Raw genomic sequence first — 19,631 nt, 5'->3', positions numbered from 1 at the left:
CTCCAGAGGAGTAGAGTCTTAGGAACAAGGTTTCAGAGCAAGAAGCAGGCATGAGGAGGTGAGTGGCCTTGTTTTCTTCCCTTTGGAGCACAGGGCCAGGCTCTTTAGTTGCATGGGACTAGGTAGGGTAGGAAACCTGATCAGAAGCACAAGATCAGAAAGTTCTCGCCGTGTGGACCTCAGATAGGTTCCATACTGCACTAAGAGACACAGAATTCATGTTTTGATCTCTGCTTTGATGCTGTGTCCACTAACTGGTTCAAGCAAAGAAAAAAGAAAGCGATTAAGTCTCCCCAAGCCCCAGCCGTGTTGTTAAGTTATGACGCCCCCTGATATTTACCTTGTAGTCTTGGCCAGATTTACTCTGCAGTGTGGAGGAAACATTCAGACACACAGACTGAACTCTGCGGAAGAGGCCTGGTTTAGATCCGTGCTGAACAACGCCTTCTACCTTTAGTGCCAGCTGCTGGTTATTCTGCACAGCAATGGGCTCTGCAGGGCTCCGGGGAGAAGGTGACAGAGCAAGCTGGAACAGAAGAGTAAGGCAAGCGCTGACGACCTGGCCACGCTCATCACTGGTCACAGATGAACACACTCTTGACTGTCCCCACGGCCTAACTGTGCCCCACCACCCTGCAGAAGGACCTCCATGTCAAGCTTCCTTATAACACCTCTGGGCTCTCGCTCACACCTGTTTTGTTTGAGGGTAGCAAACAAAGGCGCTGGCTGCCAGCAGGGTCTTGTAGGGGGGCTTTAACAAACCACTTCCTCAGGTGCAATGCTACGCGTGATGTTTATGTCCACTGGGTCTCGCTTTGCTTCTAGGAAACTTTTAAATTTTGTTTTTTATTTTTGGTTTTTCGAGACAGGGTTTCTCTGTGTAGCCCTGACTGTCCTGGAACTTACTTTGTAGACCAGGCTGGCCTGAAACTCAGAAATCCGCCTGCCTCTGCCTCCCGAGTGCCGGGGTTAAAGGCGTGTGCGCCATCACCGCCCGGCTTGTTTAATTCTCTTAAGTAATTTAAAATAGACTAAATTAAAATGCAAACAAACTTAAAATTCTAAGATAACTCACATTAATGGAGTTATTTGGTATTTTAAAAAGTCAGTTTCCACAATGAACACAAAACAAATTGGGGTGTTAGGATTGATCCTAGGGCCTCCAGGTTGCTTTTAAACTTAGTTTTTCTTAAAGGGAAAAAAATAAAGCACTGCAAATGCTGTCCTGGAACTCACTCTGTAGACCAGGCTGGCCTCGAACTCAGAGATCCACCTGCCTCTGCCTCCCGAGTGCTGGGATTAAAGTCAGCTGCATCTCAACTGCAGAAAGCTCACGCTGCAATGTGACGTCACTGAGCCTTGGAACTTGTCAGCAATGTGCAGACAGCCTGCCTTAGGCCTGCTCACTTATCCACCCATCAATCACCTTTCCTGTTATTAAGGTCTTTTTGGAACGTTAGTTGCAACCAAAAGCATTAACTGGCTGCAAAGTTCACTGGACACATTCTGACAGGCAGAATTCAAGCCGTCTCTCTCAGCTAACAATCTCCTTTCACATTCTGCTGTCGGAATTAAAAATAGCTTTTAATTTTGAGTGGCTTAAGCACTTCAATATACTAACTCTCCCTGTGAGTTAGTTCCCCATGCTTGCCCTTCAGTGGCAACAGGACTTGGGAAGCAGGACCCGTGATACTGAAGCAGGCCATTCCATCAAAGCTGGGCCTGCTCAGACAAAGACTCAACCCTGCCAATAAGCTTACAAGCACTCCTTCCTGGAGGTTAAGAGGTAGATAGGCTGCCATTACTCAAATGCAGGTCTTATCACAGTAACTTTCCAACCCCACGACTTCCTCAAATCATCAGACGAAGGGGCTAAAGTCTTAGGACTAAATTTTTATCTATGCTAAAGGAAAGATACTAAATCGTAGCTATGTCTCATTAAATCTTCAGATGATAGCTAGCTGGTTTTTAATACATTTGAGAGAGAGAGAGAGAGAGAGAGAGAGAGTGTGTGTGTGTGTTGTGCGCGCGTGCGTGGGCATGCACTCGCTATGGCACATGTAGGAGGTCAGACGACAAGCTGTAGGAATCATTCTCTTCTACCATATGGATTTTGGGATTGAACTTGTGTCAGGTGCTATTATTCAATCTCTCCAGCCCCACTTAGCTGGTTTTTATATCTTAATCTTAAAAGTGTTTTTTCTACCTTACCTTGATGCTGGTAGACTGTAGTTTCTGGAAAAAGTATCTCTGAAATGAAAGAGGAACTTTCAGCAGAGCGATGATGGCATTGCAGAGGCATGCTGTGTGCTGTGGGAGAGAGAAGTCAGCTGAGAAAACCGCCAACAAATGCTTCCAAGAGCCCATGGCACTTGGCAGAAGGCACAACATCCACACGTGCACAGAACAGTCATCCCAGTGGGGCTGCTGTTCCAGAGGACCCAGGTTCAATTCCCAGCACCCACATGGTGGCTCATAACCATTCATAAAGGGATCTTATGTCCTCTTCTGGCATGCAGATGGATGTACATGCAACAGAGCACTCATACATAAAAAATTAAATAATTAATTAAAAAACCAAATTTGTCTGGTAGTGGCACCTTTAAACCCAACACTCAGGAGACAGACAGATCTCTGAGTTTGAGCCCAGCTTGGTTTACAGAGCAAATGCCAGGATTATCAAGGCTATACTGAGAAACCCTGTCTCAAATCACACACCCCCACCTAAAAATTGCAATCAGATTTCTACTTTATTTTTTTGGTTTTTTTCGAGACAGGGTTTCTCTGTGTAGCCCTGGTTGTCCCGGGTCTCACTCTGTAGACCAGGCTGGCCTTGATTGAACTCAGAAATCCGCCTGCCTCTGCCTTATTTTATTTTCTTAATTTTTTGGTTTTTAAAAAATTAGAGTTATTTACTAAATTTATATTCTGTGTTTTTAACCTTGGCAGCATGATAGAATCACATGAATGCTTCTAAAAAAATGCTGTCCTTGTCTAATGGCAGGATTATGCTGTGATTAAACCCATCACACATATTGTAAGCCTATAATGCATTCAACATGTTTAAGTATACTGAACACTGCCTTAAAAGTGCCCTAGACACTCCAGTAATTTGAACTCATGTGGCTGAAACCTCTAATGCTGGATCCAGTGTACGAGTGGCCGGCTTCTACTCTTATTCCTGGTATCACTGTGGGCCAGGCCTGTTCCAGACTTAGAGACAACTGTCTTTGGAGGCAGTTGGGAGGGATGACTGGATACTGATGTGGCTTTTAAAAAGCTCCCAAAGTGACTCTAGTTTGGAGTTAGAGTAAGGAACTACTGCAGCTTCAGTTTGATTGCTTAAGAAGCATACAATAAAGAAGTTGGCTCTGCACCTACACAAGGTGGACCTGATAAAAGCTGCCTGTACCTGGGGAAGTGAGACTTGATATGTGAGAGAGGCCATGCCGTCAGGATGGGCTAAGTGCTGCCATGGACGGGGTTGTTTAATCCTTTCATGGGTATTCTGGTGGATAAATGCATAGTGAAAAGGTAAACGGAGAGGCTGGTGACCCTAACTGTGCAGAAGTCTACTGACGGTATTATAGAGCGTGGGGTGGAGGGAAGGTTGTCCTTGTATTATACAATGGTGATTTCTGTGCCGGCAGAGAGTAGAGTACTGCCAGGACTTTGGTATTGTTATTTTAATTGCTCAGCAAGGGCATCATCTTTTGTAAACTTTCTTCTCCATCACTTTCTGATTGGTTTAAGAAAGAGCTGGCAGTCTGTAGCTGAGGCAGGAGAGGAAATTCAGGACATCCAGGCAGAGATCGGAACTGTGGGAGGACTTGAGAGGGGTGAGACTCGCAGCCAGACCCGAGGAAGTCCCAAGAGTGAATTCGAGGTGACCGGCCACGTGGCAAACGTGGAGTTAATTAACTTATACAAACTAGCAGAGGACAAGCCTAAGCTATAGGCCTAAGCTTTCAGGAATAAGAAGAGGTCCCTGTGTCATTATTTTAGTGCTGGCAGGCTGAGAGAGGCTGGCTACATTTGTGTGATTTTTTTTTTCTCTGGTTTTTTTCGAGACAGGGTTTCTCTGTGTAGCCCTGGCTGTCCTGGAACTCACTTTGTAGACCAGGCCGGCCTTGAACTCAGAAATCTGCCTGCCTCTGCCTCCCAAGTGCTGGGATTAAAGGAGTGCGCCACCACGCCCGGCTTTTGTGTGATATTTCTAATTTGTATGTTCTTTACAATGAAGTCCTAATAATAAATTATAAAAACTTAGCAAACAAATGCCACTTGCCATGTAGGAAACTGGGGCATACTTCCGGTTAAGCGACTCCACCTCCTCTAGGACGCGACTGTACACGGACATCATTCTTCTCTCATACTCACTGTCGGCGTGGGCAGCGCCCGTGGACCCATACTCCTGGAAGCTGAGCAGAGACCAGCAGTTCATCCATCCTAGCACCTTCATCACCTCCATGCATTTGCTAACCATGGCTCACATTCTCACCTCATCTTTTAAAAAATGAAGTTATTTCCAATTACAGATAAGGAAACTGAGGCTTGTTAAGATTAATCTGACTACACTTGTGTAACTATTAAGTCACAAGTTGTAACTCAAACCCAAATCTGACTACAAATGACATAATTCTTAGCTATTCACATGAAGGCTATTTGTCACCATACAGGAAAGACACTTGAGAAAGGGCCAGCAGGTAACATACTGATATGACATCATATAAGTAACAGATGGAACACAGGGAGCAGGTTAGCAAATCACTTGGTCAGCATGCCATTAGACCTGGGGATGGCTGAAGAAATGCTATGAACGGAAAGCCTGGAAGTGAAAAAAAGCACTGGACGGAGCGGGAGCTGCTGGGACAGAGCTAGGAAAGCTTAGCCTAGATTCCTTCCTGTCACCTTCTCTGAAAACATTTCTGACAGAGATAAGACAAAACTCTGCAGTCCTAAACACACTGGAAGTGTGTGCAGTGCAGGCAATCCACACCAGGCACATACGTGCTAAAAGTCCTTTAAACCTTTCAGTGAGGCACTACGTGTCATCTGCTCATTCTATCTCCGCTGCCTGGGCAGAAGGAGTTGTGCCTGCAGCTTACGTACCCATGCCTTAGTGAGAACAAATATACTCCCTGAGCTAGCAGTGAAAAGACATCTGTGGTCATATCTGCCTGACTCCAGGGCTCTGTAAAACACTTTAAATGTCATTAAGACAAGAAATAAAACTATTACAATGGACACACTATGTGGAAGAAAAATATCTGTTTGGCTGAGACTGACTTTCTACCGTGCAAGGCTGAGCTCTCAAACACTGAACTGGCAAAGTGGTACGGCAAGGCTTGCATGCAATGCAATCTCAGGTCTCCCCAGCAGCTTTCCTTTCCCCTCTTCCTCAAACCCTGGTGCGATCGTTGGTCCCGTAACAATGCACCCGACATTATATAAGGCAGCATCATCCAACTTACCTTGCTGATTCAGGATCCAAAACCAGGGCTTCTATGGCATGAGCTATCAGTAAGCAGCTCTGCTGCTGGCTACAACAGTGTTAAGTCACACACAAGAACAGAAAGACCACTACACACTTTTGTTACAGAGCATTCATTACGTTCCAATCAATCAATCAATCAATCAATCAATCAATCAATCAATAAAAACTCTAAGAACTAACTCATAAGCCTGACAACTTCACAACAGTTTCTTTTTTCCCTTCTTTCCAATGAGATCAGAAATTGCTAATAAGAAAATATGGATGGCTTCGGGAGTTGAGGGAACAGATGTAGCAGTGACCACAACAAAGGACAAAGGAGATGGAACCAGTGTGCTGTGCTGTGGCTGTTTAAGGGAGCCTTGCTGTGTTTCCAGCTGGCTCCCATCTCCTGCCTCATGTGTCAGTCTCCTTGGTACTGGGGATGACAGGTTTGTATCATTGCCCTGGGTAGAACTAGGGGCTGTGGCAGTTCTTCTCTAAGGTAGACAAGACCACCAGGAAGTCATCCCTTTAAAAAAGATTGGCTTAAGTTTAAGAGTAAGCTTAGCCAAGCAGTGGCAGTGCACACCTTTGACCTCAGCACTCAGGAGGCAGAATATAAGCAGATCTCTGAGTTTGAGGCCAGCCTGGTCTACAGAGTGAGTTCCAGGACAGCCAGGGCTGCACAGAGAAAGCCTTAAAAACTTAAAAAAAAACACAACACAACAAAACAAAAAGTTCAAGAGTAAAGTTATTTTACTCCTACTCAATTTCAAAGGAAGAAATTACTAGTTAATTGTAATAAATATTAGGATTATCTATTCCATTTTTAGTTGAGCAAATTTACTGTACATTTCAGAGAATACTTCCCAAGAACAAGGAATCTTAAGAAATATAGGATACAGTTCTACATTCCTCAGAGTGGCCGAATCTGCATCAAAGGATGCCTGATAGAGATCTCTGTACCGGGAAGCAAGGCTTCGGAATTCTTCCATGGACTGCTTCATCTACAAAGAAGGGGAAAAACAAATTAAAGCACAGAAAATTCATCCTTGAAAACAGTTCAAATAAAAATTGAGTTGTCATTTCCATAACTTTATTACACAAAATCGACAAAGACGGCTAATGAAGTTCTAAGTGTTCACAGGGTATATTTACTTATGACATCTAGAGACAAGACACTTGCATTTTCCTTTCTTCGAGCTTCAATAGGATAACTAGTACTTTTGTAGATATTCCCAACTCTTTAACGTAATTCCACTCTTCCTGTACAACACACAGCACTGGGATTGTTTAAAGAACACACCATCCTATCCGGCCAAACATTGAGAGTGAGTACTTGACACATACCATTGACTTTAATTTGTATAACCTTTCATCTTCAAGAATCTCTGAAGTATAAATATCATGTAAAATGGAGAGAAAAGAAGACATGCCTGATTGGAGATCCGGCCGCACCTCTGAAGATCGTTTCCTAAGGTCATGGCGATGGTGGTGGCGATGGCAGGGGGAGGGCTTGTCTTCAGGCTGTTACACGTGCAAATGAGCTGCGAGAAGGCTTGGAGGAGATCGATCCGGAGCTTTACAAACTCACACTGAAAGCTCAAAGGATTCAGCGGTGTGCTGGCGGCCTGGGATAGAGAGAGGGGCTTCATGCAGTGTCAGCGCCTCGTTCCCAATGCTCAGGGAGGAAGTGCACTAGGATGGAACGCACATGCGCAGACTAACGTTTCCTATCTCTTCCTCACAGAGCACAGGAGGATGCTAGCACAACACAGCATTACAAGGTGCCTGGAGATGATCTGAAGCACAAGAGGCGTGTTCATGGAGCGCATGTAAAGGCTGCACCTTTCTTTTTAATGGGGGTCTTGAACATACAAGGATTTGGACATCCGTGCCTACGTGAGTGCGTTGGAATCCACCTTCCCGGAAGCCATGGGAGGACTGCATGCGTCAGTTTATGCACAAGTCATAATAACCCGATAGGTAAATACCTAAGCTACCGTGTGACAGATGTAACAACGTCGAGAAACTCACTACGGGTAGCATCGCCTGACACCTGAACATCTCACTGACATTCAGAGGCTCATTGCTGCCTAAACTTAGCATGTTACTTGCTCAGTCATTCCTAAGACAGCACAGGAGGCTTAGACATTATCACTGCAGAGAGAGGGGTGGGGGAGGGCACCGGAGAACGGATTACCACACACAAATGTTCCAAACATTACAAACACCCTACAAAACCCTCTACTTGGTGAGCAGTCAGACAGAAGAGAGGAGGATGGGGCGTGCTTGGTGATGGGATGGATGGCAGCAGGCTAGAGTCTTACTGATTAAGAACGTGGAGGAAGGAGCCTCTCTCCACAGCACTTACCATTCTGCCTCAAGTCAGCAATTTTCTGTACATGTGGTATAAAAGAAGTTTTCACCAACTAAGAATACTAACAAGAGTTTTATTTCTGTGTATATGTATTTTCTGATATTGCCACCAGGTTTCACAAGTTGTCAAAAGAGGATAGATAAGCCAAGGCAGAGAGACGAGCATCCTACCCCAGTCACCACGACCGGGGAGAGGACTCACCGTTAGGGAGGCGATCCCTTTGTGGTAGAACTTCAAAGACTCAGCAATGCAGGAAAGTGCTGAGCTGAAGCTATCCTCCTGCAGCCCAGTCAGACACTGCTCCGCATGGGAGAACTCCTTCAGACTGTTCAGCCAGAAGTAGAAGTGTTCTGATGCAACCTGCGTCAGCAAACTCTGGTAAAGCTCTCGAGCCATGTCGTGGTTGCCCTAACAAAAAAAGAGGCCAGGGTGAGGCTCTACATTCAGCAAGTAAAAGAGAAACCCAGAATAAGCTCAAAAATCACATCTCATATTACATAACTCCTTAAGACAGTCTACTTCTTCAGAAAAAAAAATGCCGAGCTGCTTTTTATATAACACAATGCCTCAAGTTCTTTACTAAAACTAAAAGCCCCAGTGGGAAAATAACTGGAGTGAATTGTAACTCAAGTCTAGAATTTTAGTGTAAAATACAAAAAGTACCTGTGTGTCATTTTTCAGGAGCTATTTAGGAGGCAGAAGGTGAATGGCACTCAGGACCTTAGAGGCACAGATGCCCAAGATCCCGGCACGCCCTTACAGTCAGCATTGCAGTCTATGCTCCTGCTCTGACCACCAGAGCCGTGCCCCACACTCTGGTCTCTGGACTAATTATGCTTTGTATTTCTTTTTTTTTTTTTTTTTTTTTAAAGATTTATTTATTTTTATTATATAGAAGTACAGTGTAGCTGTCTTCAGACACTCCAGAGGAGGGAGTCAGATCTCATTACGGATGGTTGTGAGCCACCATGTGGTTGCTGGGATTTGAACTCAGAACCTTCGGAAGAGCAGTCAGTGCTCTTAACCACTAAGCCATCTCTCCAGCCCCATGCTTTGTATTTCTTAAAGAAATCCAATGATAAGGTTGGAGAAAGAATGAGAAGAAAATATGTGCTGATAAATAATGACAGAAACAGCAGGTGGGAAGAGGTCCTGATACCACAACCTATAGCAAAGTGTACGTGTTGCTAACAACGTACGGACACAGTGTGCGCCGTCACCTACTTATACACTTACTACAGCTTATGAGGAAAGTTAAGTTAGGACAGTGCCTTTGCCATCCTCAGAGAGCCTAAGTAACAAGCAAGTCTTGAGAATGGCCCCATGGGGCAGGTTTGAATGCTCGGTCCTCAGGGAGTGGAGCTGTCTGAAGAGATTACAGGGATTAGGAGGTGTGGCTTTGCTGCAGTAGATGTGTGCCTGGGCTTGGGATATGAGGTTTCAAAAGTCAAGCTAGGCTCAGCGTCTCTGTCTGACACCTATGGATCAGGATCACACTCGCAGGTACTTCTCCAGCACCTCCTGGTCATAACCACACCTCCCACCATGATCAGACTAACCCTCTGAAACTGTGAGCCAGCCCCAGCTAAATGCTTTTCTCTTACAAGAGCAGCCTTGGCCAAGACGCCTCTTCACAGCAAGAGAACGCTGACTAAGACAACTTCCATATATACTTTGAGTTCTGACTATAAAAATGACCACATCACTTATAGTGCATGTTCTAACATCCCACCAAACACCTCCACTCAATAGGGAAGCCCATACCATTCTGGAAGCCTGCCTGGCAATCCGGTACACGGTCCACCCACTGGAGACGCTTTCAAGCTGCTGCTTGATTACCGCCTTCACTTCTGCAGACAATGCTTTCTGGCTGGCTACGAAAATCACAGTAGCCAAACTTACCTAACAGAAAACAAGTAAAAAAGACACGTAATTTTATTCAAAGACAAAGACAAAAATTAAAGATCAGCAAAACAGAAGAGAATTTAGGGCCACTGAGACGGCTCATCAGGTAAACATGGCTGCTGCCAAGCCTGATGACCTCGGTTCAATACCTCAGCCTTCCACAGTGAAAGGGAAGTTGTCCCCAGACCTCCTCATGCGCTTATGCACATCACACCAAATAGCTAAGTACGATACAAAGGAACAAAGTGGACTTACCTTCTGTTGATATTTCATTTATCATGTTTAAGTCATTAAGCAATGTATTCCTTTTACTCAGAGCACTGCTTATAAAGTAACTAGGAGAAAAAGGCTCACAATTAAGGAAAAATGAATTATGATATAGTCACCCAGTGAAATCCATCAGTGAAATAAACCCAGAGATCAATATAAATTACTAGCAAGGAAGGCAAACGGTGAAAGTTGACTGGCAGCATAACCTCTGCACAAAGCTAAGACATGCAAAGCAATGCATATGCTGAGGTCACCCAAGTGCAAGTGCAGTGCACAGAGGAAAGACAGGAGGAGGAGTTAACATAGGGAGTGTGATGGTTCACCTTCACTTTCAATTTGACTGGATTTAAAATTACCATGTATGCTGGATAGCTGTGTTAGGTTAAAGTCATTTGAGAAGAGGGAACCTCTGTAAGATCAGGTTGTAGACATACCTGTAGGGTAATTTTTTTCTTAATTAGTGATTAATGAGGAAGGGCCCAGCCCATTGTGGTAATGCCATCCCTGGGATGTTGGTCCTGCGTTCTATAAGAAAGCAGGCTGAGCAAGCCATGAGGAACAAGCCAGTAAGCAGCATCCCTCCATGGTCTCTGCACCAGCTCCTGTCTCCAGGTTCCTACCTGGCTTGAGTCCCCACCCTGATTTCCTTCAATGATGAATAGCAATGTGGAAGTGTAAGCCAAACCAACCCTTTCCTCCCCAACTGGCTTTCTGGTCTTGACACTTCATCCCAGTAACTAACACCCTAATTAGGACATCATGGGCTCACACCTCAGGTTTCTCCAGAGTTTCACCAAGGTGGGATGACTTATCCTCAGCAGGGACAGCACATGCCGTGGCTGAAACCCTGGACCGATGACAAAGATTACACACGGGGTGCTCATCATTCTCTGCTTCCTGGCATCATGTGATATGGCCACCCTGTGAGGCTCCGGTGGCCACGCCCTCCCCGCCATGCTGGACAGAGCCCTCTCAGACTGTGAGCTCAATACCACTCCTTCCTGAAGCTGCAGACAGGGTGGAGCAGAGCTGGGGTAGATTTAACTCTATACCTAACACTGTTCTCATCTTTTTTGAGACTGGGTCCAGCTGACCTACAACTCACCATGTTGACCAGGATGCCTTCGCTCTGCATCCCTAGTGCTGGATGAAAGGCATGCATCACAATGCCCGGGCTAGCATTGTTTCCTTCAGCAAAGTCAGATGCAAACATTTTACTGTATTCTTTCTTAGATTAAAAACAAAAAACCCCTCGTGTTTTCTTTTTAAAATTGGCTTTAGTAGTGCTAATAAAAAAGGACAGAGATCACTAGCTCAAATGCCACTTCAATAAAAAACAAACCTGGCTGACATACTATACAGCAAGCCAAAGACTTTGAAATATCCAGCTCTAAACAGAGTGTTTCCATCAAATCCCTCCCTTTATGTCTCAGAGAACCCTCAGAAGAGGAGACAGAAAGAATGTAAGAGCCAGAGGGATGGAGGACAGCAAGGAAAAAAAGGTTGTCTAGACCAATATGATCAAAGCACACATGAATTCAGGGTCCAAGGCAGCTCGCAAGGGTGTGCACGGCTAAGGTTCTGCACTAGATCCTTTGTGTGTATGTTATGGCTTCTAGTTCAGCATTTTTATCAGATTCCTAAGAGGTTTAACTTTTAGAAAAAGCTCCTGGTAGCTGGGAACAAAGACTCACGACTGTAATCCCAGCCAGTGCTTGTGAGTTCAAGACAAGAGTACTGCCCTGAGTTCAAGGCACACCTGCACTACACAGTCACACTCTGTCTCAAAAGAAAACAACAAAAGTTACTGGTACTGCCTTAATTTTAAATATTTTTTGTAGTACTGTGATGAAAGCTAGGGTGTTCTACATGTTGGGCAAACACTGTACATTGCACTATATCCCCAGTCCTGCAGAATTACGTTAACCTGTTTGCTTTTCAAATAAAGTCCAACATTAGTGCTGGCATTCTTAGGTATCTGCCAACAGACTAGTTCCTAGTCATTTACAGCAGGAAAAAGCAGTTCCTTACCAGAAGTTCCTGTTGCTTGTCTGTGGCTGATCGTCCAATCACCTTGTAGAGCTCCACGAGGTCCCCAAGCATTCCATCGCCCAGTACCGGGAGCTGCATGGCAATGGCTGCCAGGCAGTGGCACATGAGGATCCGGGCAGCATCCTGAGAGCTGTGCAGCTGAGTTAGCAGAGTGTCAACCACTGACCTGCTCAGATGGGGCCGGCCCTTGGCCAGCTTCACCATACAGCTGAGAGCACTCTGCAGAGAGAACAGCCTGGTTACCCCTGAGTGGAGGACTGCCGAGCCTGCACTGAGGCTCTCGCTTCAGTCCCCAGTACTGCAAAGGGGCAAGAGGGAGAGTGCACTGCTACACTTTAAAGAGCACCTTGTTTAAGTTATGGGGACTCACGGGCACGTTCTTTGTAGGTTCACCATTTTTCTCCATAAGCAACACAGGATTCTGAATCCCACACCAGTGAAGTGTGCTATGCTTAAAACATGTCCAGAATTTCAATAGGCAGATGAAAATCATGAGGCTAACCCTAAGGAGGCAGAGCTACAGCACTTCCCAGGACCTGCTTCTGCAGAGTGCTCGGAAACCACCCACAGCAGAACTCAGGATGGTGACGGACGCTAGAATGTTTATGAGGCCACTGCTCCGCATAGCACATGCATGTTCGGTTTACTGATGACTTGGTTTCAGACGCCCTCAATGACTTTGTGAGCATCAGTATGGGAAGACGCTTCTAATTTTCTCTTATTTATTGCTCAGCTGAAAGTTAAGAGCTGACAGCTGCAGATTTTCTCTGTTGGGCCTACTTTATGACCTATGTGTTATCCTAGCTAACAAAACTAAAAACATGGATGCCTCTCACTTTCCACCACTGATTTATGTTTCTAAAATTCTCCCTCCCATTCTTCTACAACACCACAAACGTCCCACTAGTTCTAATCTCAGGAAAAGATGGGCCCATCTGTCTTTCCTTCGTACTACAACCACATAAGCTGCCAGTGTGCTGAGAGGCACACGCAATGAACACAAAGTGGACCTTAGCTGGAGCCCACATCAGCTAGGTGGCTTTCAACAAGTTGAAATATATATACACGTCTTCAACAGTTGGGCACACACTACACAAACATAACTACAACAAAGGCAAGACTGTCTCCACTATCCTAAAATTCTAATGTCTCCTCACTCCCTATAAAGTCAAGTCCGCATTCTTTAACACATCTGATGGCCTCCATACTTTCCCTCTCACTAGTCACTCGATGCAGTCCTTTCAATATGAATGGCACATCCTACTACACATGGAGGAGCCTCTAACCCTGGAACCTTCCTGATCCTCTATGTACAGCCCACTATACTAAGTCCAAAATCTTATTAAAATCTGTAATTGTTGGCATCTTCAGAAACAGGGCACAGAGGCTCCTGTTCTGGAACTGACCTGAGAGCCTCCTCCTGAGGACTAGCCTTCACATTGTACCAGAGGTACCAGACAAGCTTCCAAAGGACAGAAGCAATCAAGAGTCCTACTTAACACCTATGGACAACATGGTACAATAAACCTAGAAGTGCAGTGGTGATGCACACGCCCTTTCAGTAACCAACAGCTCTCGACTTGGACATGAGACTTTCTCAACACGGGAGAAATCATGCCTAGCACTGGAAATCTAGCCGACTACCCAGAGCTAGTGAAGTCATGCCCTCCCCTCTAACCGCCACATTTCATGCATGGCTGCTTCCGCCTTAAAATGGTATAACTGAGGAGCTATGACAGAGTAGATGGCCTGCACCCTAGGGATTACTCCACAATTTAGGCTATGGAAAGAGGCAGTGTATTGAGTGATGTCATCTTCACCTTCACAGTGGATTGAGCACCTGGACTGTCATCTTGACTACAAAGCACCAGAAGGGATTCCAGGCCGAAGACAGCATCTTGCTCCAGTGACAAGAGATCTGGAAAAAAACATTAGGCTGGGTGGTCAGACGACAGACAACACACAAAGGCACAAACAGAAAGACACATCACATCTAAAAATTGTTTCTGAAATATAAAGGCTATCTTCAGATACCTTCCTTAACACTACCACATTATTAAAGATATAAAGTATTCATATTAAATCAATGAGGTCATGAAGCTATAAAGAGAAACTGAAATTATCACTACCAGGACAGCTAAGAAAACTGTGTCCCATCAGACATAAACCATGTAGGTATATTTTCAGTTAGTCCAATACCCTTTAGATTCTTATGAAAGTCAGCCTCTCTTGCAAAGTACTGGCCCTAAGAAGAAAGCTCTGGGTATGTCCTGCAGCTATAACACTGTACTGCCAAATGCCTGTGGGTCCCCGAGGCTGTGATGTCACAGGGAACTTAGGTCACTGAGACCATGCAGCTGTTTCTTATATCACATGCAAGAAATGCTTTTTACTCAAATAGTCAAATCAATCTAATGTCCACTGGGAGAATGTTTCCCAAATTACTGTAGGGCCTTGGCAAACAGTGTGAATAAATACGGGGACAGGAAGCACACTGTGCTGTGGGTAGGAGGACTGCTGAGCTTGTGGCCCCCATAAAGGCCATCGTGATCACAGAGGCAGATACCGTCCAATGGACTTCCTAATCTTGAGTGGAGGCATGGAACATTTCCAGCCTTACACTTACAAGATATCAGGAAGATAATAAAATATATCCTCCTTGTTTGTGTAAATCAGCTCAATGTTGCATGCACCTTGAGATGGGTTCTATGAAAATCCAATCATGTTCCTGTCAGCTCAACTGCCACTAAGTGAAGGCACTTACTATTTAATACTTAAGTACCTAGAAAATCTGAGTAATTTTCCAGTTGTTGTACAGCTGAATCTTATGTAGACTGTCCCTGTCTCCAGCACCACACACAGCACAGTGAACAGAGGGACGAAAACAGGCAATGTCCTACAAGACATGTCGACTCCATAATCGCAGACCTAAGGGCTCCACACAAATTAGACAGACCTAAGACACTGCATCAGAACATTATAGATGGATGCAAGTGCATGCAGACCAGTGCACATATGCTAATGACTAAAGGGCCCAACCCACAGAGCTCTGTCCAAGCTGCAGAGCAGCACACAAGCCCGTCCTGAGTGCACTTACCTTTTTCTTGACAAGACACTGTTATATTAGTTAGCACTCTCACTCCATGAGCTGCGATGCCCCTGTTGCTATGGTAACAGCATTCTTGAGCTAATTTGACTAAATCAGAAGATCTGGGGGAAGAGCCTACATTTCCTAAAGAAGCAGAGAAGAGTAACTCAGATTACAACTCATTCATACGGTTCAAGAAAGCAATTCAGCTTGGAGGTTCAGTTTTCTCAGTATTATGAGGAAATTTCTAATACATTAAAAGTGTTTTCTACCTTGACTCCATTAGTAATATACCACCACCATTTATCCTTCCTTGATTGGGGTAAAATCGGAGTATGCCATCCATTTTTCAATGACTGCATTTTAAAATCAATATAGGACTTTCCCCATAAAAACATTAGTGACAATTGACTGAAACAGTATAGAAACCAAAATGACTATAGGCTGCATCTGAGGAGCTGATGGATTTCCAGCCAAATGGGTGACCCAATGCCATCTTCTTGTCAGATAAAGCAAGGTCAAGGAAGAACACTTTGCTTGCTTCTTCCTGCCCCAAATTGTTGATGTTATACCTCAAAAGGTTCACATAAGAATCCACGACCCGGCTGGCGAGATGGCCCAGTGGTTAAGAGTGCCGATTGCTCTTCCGAAGGTCCCCAGTTCAAATCCCAGCAACCACATGGTGGCTCACAACCATCCGTAACGAAATCTGATGCCCTCTTCTGGAGTGTCTGAGGACAGCTACAGTGTACTTACATATAATAAATAAATAAATCTTAAAAAAAAAAAAAAGAATCCAGAACCACAGAGCTGTCAAGGATACTGCGACTCAGTGACTCCACTCTATTAAACGGTACAAAGGCATCCAGTAGCCCACCATCACGGCCATAGACTCGTTAACTACACAGCACTCTTCTGTAGCATCTCTTAAAACTCAGATTTCCAAGGCTGTGCCATAAGTCCTATGCTGTGGATATTTTAGTTTATAGGAGAGCAGCTCTTGGTTGTAAATATGTGAGCCTCATGAAGAATCAGAGCTTGGCCTTTTATATTCCTCTTATGACTGTTGTCCAGTCTGACCCGTCTCTCCTACTGGAGGACCTTAACTCTTGAGCATGAAGTCAACATGGTTGAAAATTACATCAGCCATGAGCCAAGACAGTTTTAGACAGTGTAATCTATATAACCATTTACTGATTCCGGGTAAGATGTGACAATACCAGTTAGGTAAAATTCTTGTTTTAAGATGGATAATATATTACAAAGCTGAAACTACATAGCCAGTTCTTTCAGAATTGTAGAAAATAAACTCCTAGGGTACAGCCATTCTTTTTCTTCTTCCCATGATGTTTTATAACTTGATAATTTTCCCCTATTAATATTTACTATTAGAAAACTTGTTGGGAAGGAGCAGAAAAGTCCAAAGGAAATAGAAATTTCTTCAAATCTCACAAACCAGCATAAATTTATTGCTGACTTTTTGAAATATTCTTTGTGTAACTTTACCTCCATTTATGTATACTAATATAATCTGAAATTTTATACACCACCAGTATATGTAGATACTGGCCGATGCCATGCTTTTACCCACTAATCCAGCTCCTTAGGCTATATTTTTTATGTATGTATGTATGTATGTATGTATGTATGTATGTGTGTATATATATCTTAGGTGACCCCAACCACACTATTATTTTGTTGCTACTTCAGAACTGTAACTTTGTTACTGCTATGAATTGTAGTGTAAGTTCTCATATGTGACCCCCTAAATAGGTTATGATCCAGAGGTTGAGAACCACACTGTTCTACACTATGAAAAGGGTGACCTTTGACTATCCAGTTTCGGCCAAGGCTCCAGAGAACTACAGTCATGAGCAACCTCTGGGGACACCAGAACTATCATCAGAATGCAATTCAAACTGCTGAATGATGAGCGAGAGCAAAGAAAACAGTAAGTTTTAAGACACAAAATGTTGCACACCTCATTATATAAAATAGTAAGTGGCTCACAGGATTACTAGAAAGTCTACAACACTAAATATGGAAGGAGAGGCCACAGAACAGCTAAGATCAAAGCCCCCAAACCCATCTACTAAACACACTGTGGCCTCATTACTGGTTCTAGGTCACAGTGCACACACACCACAGTGACCAGCTGTGACACAGCCTCCATGGCAGTGCTTTCCTGAGACTGAATGTCTCACAGTCACTGTTCTATTGCCACAGTGCATCATCTCCCACTTCTCCACATTTGTGGCTCCCAATTCATTCTGTCATGGCAACCATTAGTCCGGTCCACGTATGGACACTCACAGCAAGAGAGACGTAGAATATCAAGAGGGCAACAGAGACATCATGCTTTCTAGTTCCTATCAAGACATGTGGCAGGGAATTCACCCAATAAACTCAAGCCATGTGGTCATGAGAAGAACAAAGTACATTAGAGTTATTTAATTCAAATTAAGTGATAGGAAAAGGAAGTAACAGAAATGCAACAAAACTTTCATTAAAAACAAACAAAAAACCCTTTAGCCTTAAGTCTACTGGATAAGCAAGCTCGTCCCAGGAGTTATGTGTCTTTGCCTTACCGGGAACTACACTGAAGTAATGTTTAATGGCAATGGTTCCTGACAGCGTAGAGAGGACAGACAACATCCCGAGTTTCAAGCTGTCATAAGGAGTGTGCAGTGCACACTCACAGAGTGCCTGAAATGCAGAGAGATAGACATAGAACACATCAAAACATATACACTTCCATACTATCCAATTTATCTGTTTATTAGCTTTAAAAAAAACCCAAAACTAAAACTTTAAGATATTTTTTCAACGATAAAGAACAAAACAGGTCACATTATCAGAGTCCTTAAAGGAGCCTATAAAGACATAGCCAGATATAATGTGGTGTCCTAGAACAGAAAAAAGGGCATGGGTAAAAACCAAAGCAACCCAGAGGAAACACACAGTGTGGCAGCAAGGGCTTTCTTACTACATTTTTCCAGTTTTTTTTTTTTTAAGATTTATTTTATTTATATGAGTACACTGTAGCTGACTTCAGACACAAAAGAAGAGGGCATCAGATCCCATTACAGATGGTTGTGAGGCGCCATTATTATATGTGGTTGCTGGGAGTTGAACTCAGGATCTCTAGAAGAGCAGTCAGCGCTGAGCCATCTCTCCAGCTCTCAGGGTATCTCAAGTGTACTGAGTTCTGACTCCTACCCCACCCTGGCCCCTTATAACAACTGTGGTGAGCTAATGTGAACTACCAATAAAGGGGGGCTGGGTATTCAGTACATGGAAAACTTGCTGGCCTCTGGCTGTTGGGTCACTGTACCACTGACAGCAGCAGCCGGAGGGACTAAACACTATACACGTCTTGTTTTTCACTGCAGTGAACTTGGAACATGTACTCAGAGCACAATGACTCTACTTCATTCTGAGACAGGACAACTGTCTTACTGAATTAAACTTACTAAAAGAAAAAATTAAAATAAAACTAAAATTAAAATTTGGGAAATCATAAATATAGTCAGATCCCAATAAAACCATTAACAGGATTTAGGGAGAGATGTGATTTAGAACATCTAATTACAAATATTATATTATTTTTTGGATACAGGTTTGCTCTACATAGTCCTGGCTATTATAGATCTCACTAGGTAGAACAGGATAGCTTTGAACTCACAGAGATCTGCCTGCTTCTGCATCCTGAGTTCTAGGATTAAAGACATGGACCACCACACCCATGGGTCTTTTTTTTTTTTTTAGCTCAGAAAAGTTCAGGCAAGAAATAGACGAGATGCAAATATGTACCAGGCTTTTAAAATGCTAATGACATTTCAAATTGGATGAATCACTTAATAAACTCAAAAAAAACCCAACTGGATAAAATAAAATTAAATCTGTCTCTTTTCTTATTCTTATATAAAAAAAATACAACTCTAAAAAGTATTAAGACTCAATACTTAATACTCAAAAGTATTAAGCCAACTGACAGAACTGCATCACATAAGATCAGCAACTAGCCAGGAAGAACACAGGAGGTTCTTGCTAACAAGCAAAATCAAATAAAAGTCGGTATAGACACACTTTATAAGAACCTATTAAATTCAGGTATTTAAAATCTCCCACAGTTTTCAAATTAAAGGTATTAAATACATATTATTACTGGGCCTACCTGATCCCTCTGCTAGAAACTCGTGCTCACAAAGCGACTGTGATAAACTCTTACAGGTCCTGGAGATGATGCTACCTCCCCCCAGTGAGATGGAACTCAAAGGGAACACAGTAAAGCCAGGAAGAACACATCACTGTCTGCTAACAGGAATGTTCTCCAAGGTGGACTGTTATGTGACCAAAGCTTTTGAGTGCACATACAATATTCTCATTTTTACGGGGAAAGGCAGGCACGCACTCCTTACATGTAGATGGAGACTTTTGCATTTATAGTCGTCACTTCT

The 19,631-nt window shown here is 43.7% G+C and overlaps 1 protein-coding gene across 4 annotated transcripts in view; it reads right to left on the bottom strand.

The window, feature by feature from the left end:
• Ints7 (integrator complex subunit 7) overlaps positions 1 to 19,631 on the bottom strand; it is a 48,151-nt gene that overhangs the window by 3,569 nt on the left and 24,951 nt on the right. For 3 of the 4 annotated variants that reach the window (NM_178632.6, NM_001306203.1, NM_001306204.1), the window contains 12 exons: positions 17,760 to 17,877; positions 15,181 to 15,315; positions 13,904 to 14,001; positions 12,063 to 12,302; positions 9,621 to 9,758; positions 8,058 to 8,264; positions 6,913 to 7,107; positions 6,380 to 6,483; positions 5,475 to 5,543; positions 4,289 to 4,421; positions 2,212 to 2,310; positions 341 to 526 (listed from right to left, as the gene is read on the bottom strand). In NM_178632.6, coding sequence (NP_848747.4) covers positions 341 to 526; positions 2,212 to 2,310; positions 4,289 to 4,421; positions 5,475 to 5,543; positions 6,380 to 6,483; positions 6,913 to 7,107; positions 8,058 to 8,264; positions 9,621 to 9,758; positions 12,063 to 12,302; positions 13,904 to 14,001; positions 15,181 to 15,315; positions 17,760 to 17,877 — 1,722 coding nt within the window. Of the gene's footprint in view, positions 1 to 340; positions 527 to 2,211; positions 2,311 to 4,288; positions 4,422 to 5,474; positions 5,544 to 6,379; positions 6,484 to 6,912; positions 7,108 to 8,057; positions 8,265 to 9,620; positions 10,466 to 12,062; positions 12,303 to 13,903; positions 14,002 to 15,180; positions 15,316 to 17,759; positions 17,878 to 19,631 lie in introns of all 4 variants that reach the window. The other variant, XR_865812.3, reaches the window with a different exon arrangement.

This window comes from Mus musculus, chromosome 1 (assembly GCF_000001635.26).
Source record: "Mus musculus strain C57BL/6J chromosome 1, GRCm38.p6 C57BL/6J".
Classification (NCBI taxonomy): domain Eukaryota; kingdom Metazoa; phylum Chordata; class Mammalia; order Rodentia; family Muridae; genus Mus; species Mus musculus.
This window is presented reverse-complemented; position numbering and strand designations above follow the sequence as displayed.